Source organism: Ochotona princeps, chromosome 13 (assembly GCF_030435755.1).
Source record: "Ochotona princeps isolate mOchPri1 chromosome 13, mOchPri1.hap1, whole genome shotgun sequence".
NCBI classification, from domain to species: domain Eukaryota; kingdom Metazoa; phylum Chordata; class Mammalia; order Lagomorpha; family Ochotonidae; genus Ochotona; species Ochotona princeps.
Window position 1 is genome coordinate 1255834 of NC_080844.1, and position 11415 is coordinate 1267248.

General features: G+C 37.1%; 1 protein-coding gene across 1 annotated transcript; it reads right to left on the minus strand.

Annotated features, from left to right (window-relative positions):
* Window positions 1-387: 387 nt before the first annotated feature.
* On the minus strand, window positions 388-1363 carry LOC101529512 (vomeronasal type-1 receptor 90-like). Its single transcript, XM_058672047.1, has one exon. It carries the CDS (start codon window positions 1325-1327, stop codon window positions 407-409), a length of 921 nt encoding a protein of 306 aa, XP_058528030.1. The 5' UTR covers window positions 1328-1363; the 3' UTR covers window positions 388-406.
* Between the last annotated feature and the right edge of the window lie 10052 nt (window positions 1364-11415).

The window sequence follows — 11415 nt, forward strand, 5'->3', positions numbered from 1 at the left end:
CATAACAAAAACACTTCCCAAACCTTATACAATGTTGAAGTCAAGATAAAAAATATCATATAATAGATACAGAACAGTTAAAGCTGGAATTAAGCACATGATTACTAAGTATTCCAAAAGCAAAGGTGAATTTAGATTTCTTTGGAAGTAAGTAGGATTACGGTTTAGGTGTTATAAAGAACTTCTTATAAGAACACTCTGAAAATGTTTTCCTTGACAAAGGAAAGTGGAAGAGGAAGAAATTTCAATACATGGAAATCTTTGAAAGAAGTCTGTCATATAGATTTCGGTAGTGACAAAGTGGAAATAAAAAGAAATACTAGTAGTAGAATTTCACATATTTGTATCACATTAAAAATTCTGGATGTTTGAATATGTCACAAATGATACATTTTATCTTTCTGACTTACTTTACCAACTCTTGAAATGTTTGGCACATATTGATTACTTTTTTCAAAATGACAACTATTCTCTTGTCAGAGCTAATAAGCAACAAAGGACTGACAGTGGCATACATGTTTCCCACCAGTGTCTGCACACCCAGGACCACAGGTTCATATTTCCACAATACAGCTGAGAAGAATGAGATAATACTATCCACACAATACATAATCACAAAGAAACTCACCAGCACTAGGACAGTACAGGTGGCCCTTTTTGCTGGGGAGGTTCTTGGGGAAATGCTCATGCTGTGAAGGTACTCAGACTTCCTCTGATGGCTACATAAGAAAATCACCATGTACATGCTGGAGAGCAGCATGATTCCTACAAAGAAGATGTTCTGGGTCAAGGCAAGCATGAGGTATAGTGCCCTGACAATGGAATTTATGGTGGTGAGTGAGCAGTACTTACTGACATTGAGTAGATTGGTCCTGTTGGAATGAGCCACAGTGTAGATGATCATGCTGCTATTGGAACACAGGGTGAAGCAACAAATACAGAAGAAAGCAATGGCAGCATATTTTGTGAGTTTCTGTTTAAATGTTGACAAGTAGAAGGAGCTGGGACTGATGGTGATGACCTGAACAATGCTCAGGAGACAGGTGGTGGAGATGGAGAGACCCCTAGACACTCTACTCACATAGAGCATAAGTTTACAATTCAATTCATTTGGAAATCCCAGGGATTTGAACATATCTGCTGATAAAATATCTTGAGTGGTAAGTAACATCACTATATGGACAAAAGCCAGCCGACAAGTGATCATGTCTGTTGTTCTAGGCCTACGAATTTGATGGATTGTGAAGATGTGGAAGACAAGGAGGAAGGTATTGGCTAAGATACCAATGCCAGCTTGGAAAAAATACACATTTTTCAGTGATGACATTACTGAATATTTTGTTCATATCAGCATATTTGAAAATATTTCAGATGCCTATGAAATAAAACAGAACGCATGTCACCATAAATCTTTGTTTATATGAAATCATGCAAAAACTATCCTTTCTATTGTACCTACTACTTTAATTAACTCTGAATGTTTAGTAAAATTATTTATAGTAAAACTTTTGCACTTCTAATTCAATAATGTGAAAATTTGTTAGTATACACCATTTTTGAAACTTTAATAATCTTTAAATTCTGCAACAAAGCAATATGATTTTAATTTGATTTCTCATTTTGAAATAATTTCTCTAAATACCTACATATATGTGTGTATATATTTATAAATAATTAAAGCAAAATCACTCACATTCAGAAAAAACGTGCGGAAGTACAAAACCCTTCCACAACCACATGACATGCCTTGAGTTAACATAGGAATCAATGCTTTGTTGATTAAATGGATGCTGAATATTCTCCAAAGCTTACTTTAGTAAAGCAGAAACAGTTGTGTATCACCTTCAAACAGAATAAATGATTGACTGTTTCTGCATCTCAATGATCATAATCAATACATTTAGTAATATGTTTAAGGTGAAATGATGTAATACAAATTATAGTTAGATATGTAACTGTGTAACAATATTCACACATTATGAGCCATTCAGTAAAACACATTAATGACAAATAGTGACCAGATAATATCAGTGTTTTCTTCATCCCACACACCAATATTTGCCTGATGTTCTCATCAATTTTTCATATTTATAGAGAGAAGCATTTGCAGACATATGACAACGTTTACATTATTGAAATGTAACAAGAACTTTTGATGTGCAAATATGTGTGAATTGGTTATTAGTGTTTATTGACAAAATTGAGTGAGATGGCAGAATCAAGCAATAAACATCTTTTCCACTATTGTAAGTGCCCTCAAACATTTTTCTTAATAAAATGGACAAATTTTAGAAGAATAAACAGAATTAGGATCCAACAGCATTGAATAACTACAATGTGTTACCTGTTCTTTTGAAGTGTTGTTTACTGTTGAAAAATGAAAAACTGTAAAGATAATGATGAAAATATGCACAATCATTAAAATTGAGTTCCCAGAATCATTGAGAAAAACAGAAGTAACAAAATATTCAGCAAGATAAGTTAGTAGGAAATCATTACTCTTTGTTTTCAAACAAAATAATGCTCTATAGAAGTTACTTGTTAATATCAACTGAATCAAGTAGATTCAAGAAAGAAATGAAAGTGCACTTTTAAAGTTTCACTAATGACAACCTACAAATCACTAAATAATGAGATTATAGCCAGAATAATCTGTCAAGTAGTGAGTTTATAAAAAATGTAAAAAACATGTGTCTTCTGCTCCAATTTACCTGAACAAGAGCATTGGGTTGAATTTAAATGAACTTCGCATCCTTGTTATTCAATATCACCAAAGCATGCTGAGTCAGTGCAGGCGAGTTATATCTAATTAGAGCAAATTGAAATCAATGGAGAAGTTAAATTGAAAACATACTGCAATAAGTGATACTATATTCAATTGCAATTTAAGGCAGTAATAAATACAACTTCAATCTTGGAAACCCATCCACTCAATGTAATTCATAAAATTGCTGAATTCATTAATCTAAGATTGATATCATGAACAGAAAATTTTCTTAACTTTACACAGAAAAATAAACTGCTTCACCCCATAAGACACAAAGAAAGACACTCACCAGCTAAGCCTCTGATCTGAATCCATTGTGAACTAAATCTCTAGATGTGTTTATAATGAGGGGATCGTAGCAGCTCATCTCTGGGTTGGCTGATTAGTCTCATTTCACTTGTAGAAGCAGGATAATTCTGGCCTGTCATCTTTAGAATGGTATTCACTCAAGGAAAAATGTTGAGTGGATAAATGTCTTTCCTGGTTTGTGGCAGTGGAGAGCATCTGTGTTCCACTCGTCTCACCTGTGGACTCATTTCTCCAAAGCAGGCCTGCCTGGGCAGGTTGTCTGCTCTCAGTCCTTGTTAACACACAAAAGAAAAACAATAAGCTTGACTTCATGACAAGTACAATCCACAGCTGATATCTCAGGAGAGCGCCACTGTCCCGGACACCCAGAATGGCATTCAAATTGATTCTCATCTGCGGATCTCAGGGACACAATAATCACCTGTAAATCAGGAAAAGTTCACCTCCCCCACTGCTCCTCGGGAAGGATATTTGATCCAACAAGAAACATCCCTGACCCAGGGCATCTGGATTGGTAGCAGAATGCTGGCTGCATTTCCCCTCTCCAAGGTAATGCAGGATGCCACATGAATGCCCATTCTGATCCCAGCAGTCCTCCAACAACTGTATTAATGGCATTCTTGGTAATATTAGAAAAGAATGACTACCAGGAATATCAGAAGAAGTAAAAAAAATCCAGTATGCTTCAGCAGATTTTCTGTCACCTGCTCCTGAACAGAAGTCATTATTACTGATTATAAAAATGCCACAAAATGAGGTAAAATTTAGAAGCAACTGGAGACCAATATGTCACACTGAACTGTGCTTTAAACTTTAAGGTGCTAAACTCAAATCTCTCTCACACTCTATTTTTTAAGTTACTGATTGAATTCCATTCAATGCATGTAAGGTTCCTATTTACATGTTAGTCTGGCCCAGTTTCTTAAAGATTGTGTAATAAGATTTTTTTTTTTCTTTTTATAAATTACTTGATGTATTTATATTGGAATGTCAGATATACACAGATGGGAGACAGAGAATGATCTTCCATTGCTGATTCACTGCCAAGTGGCTTGGAAGGCTAGAATTGAACCAATAATGAAGCCAGGAGCCTGAAGCTTTTTCTGGGTCTCCCAAATGTGTGCAGAGTCCCAAGACTTTGAGCTATTCCTGACTGCGTTCACAGGCCACAGCAGGGAGCTGAATGGAAGCAGTGTCACTGGGATGCAAACCACTGCCCAAATGAGATTCTGGAGTTGCCAGGTGAGGACTTCTGCCAATAGGATATGGAACAGGTACTTTAAGAATTTACTGTTTTTTTTTTTTTTTTTAAAGAAAGCTTTTTTTTTTCTTTCTTTCTTTTTTTTAAAGATTTATTATTATTGGAAAGCCGGATATACAGAGAGGAGGAGAGACAGAGAGGAAGATCTTCCATCCAATGTTTCACTCCCCAAGTGAGCCTCAACGGCCGGTCCACGCCGATCCGATGCCAGGAACCAGGAACCTCTTCAGGGTCTCCCACGCGGGTGCGGGGTCCCAAAGCTTTGGGCCATCCTCGACTGCTTTCCCAGGCCACAAGCAGGGAGCTGGATGGGAAGTGGAGCTGCCAGGATTAGAATCGGCACCCATATGGGATCTCGGTGCGTTCAAGGCGAGGACTTTAGCCGCTAGGCCATGCCGCCGGGCCCAAGAATTTTTTCTTAAGGTTTAAATGACATTTACCAAAAGAAACCTGTAATAGCAGGAAATGCGAATACTGTACATAAATAGATCATAATGAAGAATTTAAACAGATTTATTGAAATAAGAAATCTCATAGAAAAGTTATTTGTATTACTAGAAAGTAAATAAAAGCATGTGACCTCATTGGAAATATCATCATCAAATACCTCCCTGATTGGGCTGCAGCTCCAACTATTGAGCGTGGAACCAGAGCTGGGAACAAGACTGGCTAGACATGTGGTAGTACCTGCTGGAATGAGTGTGGGCTGGGGAAAGGAGTAAATTAAGTTAGATTAAGATTCTATGTCTAAAGATGCATATGTGATCTGAATGGGTGGTGGGGCAGATCAGAACAGTTCACTGTACAATCTGGCAGACACAGGAACCAGAGCTGGGGAAGTCCAGTTGGGGGGATTGCTCTATGTTGCAGCTCCCCCTGGGAGAGGATGTGGTGGACAGGGCTGGGCTGGGCCACAGAACCAATTGGTTTGAGGAGAAAGGAGGGCAGAACAAATGGGTTAACTACCCAAGCGATATATGACAGCATATATCTGAGCAAATGGAGACACAGAGTTGGCCTATGTCAGCCAGTTAAGCTTGAAAGAATGCCCTCATCATTGGAGCAATGATAGCAACAGCATCTCTGAACTCTCTGAACTGTCAATGCAGTTTAACCAAAACACTCTGAAGATGCTCTGCTATGAGGATATTGAGTGGCTATTCACTAACAACAGGAACAGAGACAGTTGGGAGGCCCAACATGGTTTCTCCCTTTGTATCAACCACTCCCTCAGATACATAAAGAAAATGTGCTTGCCCACTTTCCTCTAATTCTCAAACCTTCTCATCCTGGTCATCTATGTAAAAAGCCCAAAATAAATTTTAAAAAGAGAAATTTCTCTCTAAGGAAGTTATTTTTTTACATTTGGTATATTAAATACTTCTGATTTTTGTATATTGAAGTTTATATCCTAAAATTGTTTTTCTGTTTTTTATGATTAAGAATTTATGATACAGTTCCATAGTACATGGGATTTCACTTACTCCTTTCCAAAAGCCACCGCCCTGCATTGATTCATCTTGATATTACAATAGAATAGTTCTTCATAAGTAGTTATACATCCTTCACTGCAGGCATGAACAATGACAGAGCCAAGCATCCTATTGTCAAGATATATTTAACAGATTCATTGAGAGCCCATCTTTGATTTGGAGGTAGAGATGCATACTGCATGTATGCTCACATCTTAATATTGTGGTGTCCATTACACAGTTACCATACATCCCCTTAGATGAAAGGCCACAAATAATAATCAACAGGAAGAAAAAAATTAACAATGACAAGAAGTTACATACCATGGTACTACATGACTCATGTGTCACTGAAGAAATGAAAAAAGAAAATCAAGAATGTTCTAGAAGAAAATGACGGTACTGTATGGCCTATGAGTCTGAAGACTTTCAGACAAAAGCTGTTTTGAAGAACAGAAGATAAAAAGAATAAAAAATCCATGGGATACAGTTTTGGCTACTTTTGGTGAGATGTGTCTCCTGTAGGTAGCAGATATATATATATATTTTTAATCCGGTCTACTCATGTATGACATTTGATTGATGAATTTTCATTCAAAGTTCATATGGATAGGGGGTAACTTGGTCCTGTCATTTAAACAATGAGTCTTCTTTGATTTAGTGTTCGGCTCTTATTTTACACTTACCTTTGGTATTGGTGGGTGCTATTTCTTTTCTCTGTCAAGAGAACATAAAGATTAAATTTTATTTGTAGGGCATTTCATAAGCGTATAATAATATGGTGGGAATCTGTTAGAGGTGGGTATTTGGAGAGTGTGTAGGAGAAATCCCAGAGCCTATGCAATTGTACCATGAAATTAAAAGAAAATAGAAAAAAAATTACATGGAAAGGCAAGAGACTAGAAGCTTCACACAATATATGATTTAAAAGTCAGAACATTATCAGTACGTCATATTCCACATAAAAATGTGGTAGAGTTTGGCTGAATAGCCTGGAATAAAATAAAACTTTACTTGATTGATATCTATAGAATGCATGAAATTATTCTCCCTACCACATGCGGTTATCTCTATCAAGTGAGCTTTTCTTGAGTCTTTGCTCTTTTAGTGATGTTAAATTTCAGATTTTGCCACAAAATTTGTCATCCACCAATTTTCATAGTGAAAGTCATAATCTAGAAAAGGAATGAGAGAACAATTGCATACTTTCCCCACCACTGGAAAAGTGATACTATGACATAGTTCTCAGGAGCACAGGAGTGAAATTACATCAATTTCTTACTGTTTCAAATGGACTGCATGGTTCAACTCATTTACCTGCTGTTAATGTTTTAGCAAAGTGACATTGAGCCCCTGGACCTTTTTTCCATTTTCTTTACATATGGTGATCATACCTCTTCCATTCCATACAAAAAATTTTAAAGTATGATACTTCCCATGGTATCATATTTCCTTCCTCTCCCACATCATCACTCTAGCTTTGCTTTTTTTCTCTCAGGTTTAGAAAAATTTGTGTTTAATTTCTTGGTAATGATAACACTCCATTAAAGAAAACATTCAACAAGTATTAAGTAGAAAAGCTATTGGTCCTCAAGATTGTAGACAAATCTGTAGAAAAGTAAAGTTCCAAATTGTCTACTTCACTCATACATATGACAGCTTTTGTGTACTCTATTAGTCTTGCAAATCAGGGAAAACAAGACATTTGTCTTTTGGAGAGACTGGTTTATTTCACTAAACAAAAGATCTCCTATTTCCATCTTGTTGTAAAAGACACAAATTCCTTGTTTCAATGGGTGAGTAGTATTCCATGAAGCATACATATCACAAGTTCTTTATATAATCAGCAATTGAAGCATATCTTGGTGGATTTTATTTTTTAGCTATTGTCACTTCAGTTGCCACAACCAAAGAAGCAAAGATAACTTTTTGATATTCTAAATTCATTTCCTTTGAGTTAATCCACAAAAGTGGAAAGGAAGAATTTTCCATACTGTCTTCTTTAATGATTTAACTGTGTGATGAAATGTCCATTAGATATCACTGGTGTAATCACCTATCCTGTTTATTGATCCTTTCTCAGTTTGGTCTGCCAGTTGGTGAAATGTGGTGTTAAGTCACCTATTGTTGCTGTATTTTAGTTTATCCTGCCTTTATGTATGTTTACAATTGTTTTAAATAACTAAGTCCCTTAGCAATGGGAGCATATATATTTACTGTAGCCACATTTTCAAATTGGATTTATCACTTACATCCCTCTCTTCTTTGCCTATGTAATAGTATTTATATTAAAATCTTTAATGTTTTATATTAGGATGACTTCTCAAAATTTTTTTTACTTTCTCTTAATATGCAATGTCTTTTTCTATCTATTCAAATTAATTTTGCATGCAACTTCTGGATATGATCCCAGGAAGATTGCTGGGTGATATGTCAGGTGAATTTTCAGTTGCCTAAATATTCTCCATACTGACTTCCAAAGTAGTTGCACCAGTCTACATTTCCACTAACAATGAAATAGTGTACATTTTCCACCACATCCTCACCAATGGGTGTTGTTGGTAGTTTTGTGTATGTGTGTCATTTTCATTAGGGTTAATGGAACCTCTATTTACCTAATCCTCAAAGAGAGAACAGAAAATAACCCAAGGACAAAAAGATTGTATCTTCAACAAATGTTATTGGGACAATTGGAGAGCAACTTGCAGAAGTAAGCAAGAAGACCCTCACCTTTCAACACACACAAAGATTAAATCTAATTAGATAAAGGATCTAAACTTACACCCAGAAATCATTGAACTAGTAGAAGAATGTATTAAATAATCTACAAACTATAGGCATAGGCAAAACTTGTCAGAAAAATCATCAAAAGCAAAGGCAGGCATGACTAAAACAGCTTGAGACAGAAAGAAAACAAAACAATCAACAAATAAAGAGACAGCCAACAGTGTGAGAAAATCATTTCACAATACCCAACAGAGAGGGCTAATATTCAGTGCCTAAATAAAAAATGAAAAATGAAACCATTTTCGTTTTAGAACCATTTTCTTTTTAATAAGATGAGGTGTTTGTCAAATTCTTTAGGTCATGCCAATGAAGATTGTGTATTGTGTCTTCCAAGACATTTAAATCCAGTGTTTCATTCTTACACTAGACACTAATATGTAACAGATTAAATTTCAGCATTAATTATTTTTTTAAAGATTTATTTTTATTACAAAGTCAGATATACAAATAGGAGGAGAGACAGAGAGGCAGATCTTCCGTCCGATGAATCACTCCCCAAGTGAGCCGCCAGTGCACGCCAATCCGGTGCCGGGAACCAGGAACCTCTTCCAGGTCTCCCACACGGGTGCAGGGTCCCAATGCATTGGGCCGTCCTCAACTGCTTTCCCAGGCCACAAGCAGGGAGCTGGATGGGAAGTGGAGCAGCCGGGATTAGAACCGGCGCCCATATGGGATCCCGGGGTGTTGAAGGCGAGGACTTTAGTCACTAGGCCACGCCACCGGGCCCCCAGCATTAATTATTTAACAGGCAATAACAGGTATGAGTTCTTCATTCACATTCACAGTGCAAGTATTCAATAGTTATGGGTAGCTGGTGACAAACACACTGGAAAACAAGCAGAATAATGTTGAGGACAGCAGCAAGTTCTGTTGGATGACACTTATCTGGGAAATGAGACAGACATTACAAATATATTCTTAGAGAAACAGTATTTATTTTAAGAGTGTTAGTTTAGGATGGTACAGTCCTTCTGTTATCTCCTGTGGTTCACCATGGAAAGCTGATGCTCTGCTCCATCACAAGTCCAGTGAGAACATCATCAAGACACATGGTGAAAACAGTAGGGAGGTTGTCTTGATAATTCTGACTTCAGTAAACAACAGGCTTTCTTAGCACTGTAATGGGAGTACACTGGGCTTTCAGGCGCATTATCTTCTAAGAGTCGTTGCATCAAAGTGGGCTTAGTTTAATACCAGTTACCGGTTCTGTGTGTGTAACATGTTGAAAGAATATTAAATCAATTCACCAATTTTTGTGTCTTCAATCATTTATATTGTTTGTCTGTGGGAGATACATAATGTTGTTTGGCTATGAAATGACTCCAAATAGTCACATAGAAAAAATGTTTTATAGTAATCATGACTTTAGTCCACTCTTATGCCAATGCTACATCATACTTATCAGATCATGTGAGTTATTGACCTCTGCTACTTAACTTCAAAACTCTAAACTAACAGTGTGACAGACATGTGAGAGCTAATGCCATGTTAGTGATCAGCTCCATTAGTCTCTTTTCTGAAGATGGATTTCCATATTATTGCAAAGCCATCACTCTTTGCCTTCACTCTAATCCGCAAACACTAGACAGTCATCACTGGCACCCCTGGCTAATGTCTAAGGCTTCCATGCCTTGTTTAACGTGTCTCTTTGCAGACCCTGATCTTACAAAACTAGATCTCAAACCTCAATTAGCCTTTACTTTCGACAAAGTCTATTTCCATCTTCACTGAAATCAGACATGGATAAATTTGAATCTTACTCTGTGACCAAAGCAGTATCTGTTCTATGGGATGCACTCCTTGTGAGTTCTTCTGTTTTCTCCTCCTTCCACAAACATTGAGAGGCATATTTTAAAATCCCTGTGAGAGAAAACAATTTTATGTATTCCACAGGTATAATCCCAAGAAGACAACCACCTTTCCCTCAACACCTGCTAAACCTCCAGACCCACTTCCAATCTTCCCTTCATCATTTTTTCATAAGGCGTAATTTTAATCCACCTTATTTGCACAGGCTTAATTTGCCTAGTATTCCTCAACTGAAAAATAGGAATACCACAGTTTTACTGGAGTATAATCATGAAATAAAAATGATATTAATTACAACATTAGTTAATACAAAGAACAGATTTTACATATTCCATATAAACAACATATTCCATATAAGCAACTATATCCTCATCACTTCCTTGATTACCCAGAATAGGCCTCTCTCTCACTTATCTATCTTAAATATATGCACATAATTTTGGTTTTTTATGCACATAATATTTTTTGTTTTGTTCTTTAACTTTTTTTGTTATTTTTGATGATCTTGACAAATTTGGTCAGTGTGCAAAGGGTCAACGGCTAGAGGAATTTGGATAAGACCATTGTTTCCACATTCTCTTTTTGCCTTCCTGTATCTGGGGGAAGGGGAAAGATAAAGGGAGAAGCCATACCCAGCTTCCCAACCATCCCAAAGTCCTCACTATCGGTTATGGTGCCAGGTGTCCTCTGCAGGTTTTAATGTGCCATTGCATCCTCCACCTGCAGCTGGCTATGCTGTCCACAGCTTTGTGTAGGACACTGAGGAGGCCCAGCTCTGACAGAAGCACTCCATGACAGGACCATGGACCCTACAATTTTCTTCAGGCCTGGAGTTCTGAGTCCAGCAGTTCAGTTGGGGTATCCTCAGACAAACCTCTTCTGAGGTGATCCAGACTTAATTCTTATGTGTGTTTTCCAATACAGGGTCCAGCACAGCCTGTCTCCCCAATCAGCTTATGTCCACACTGGTTGTTGCAATTACTGGGTCAGTTCTATCTCCAGCCTGTCCT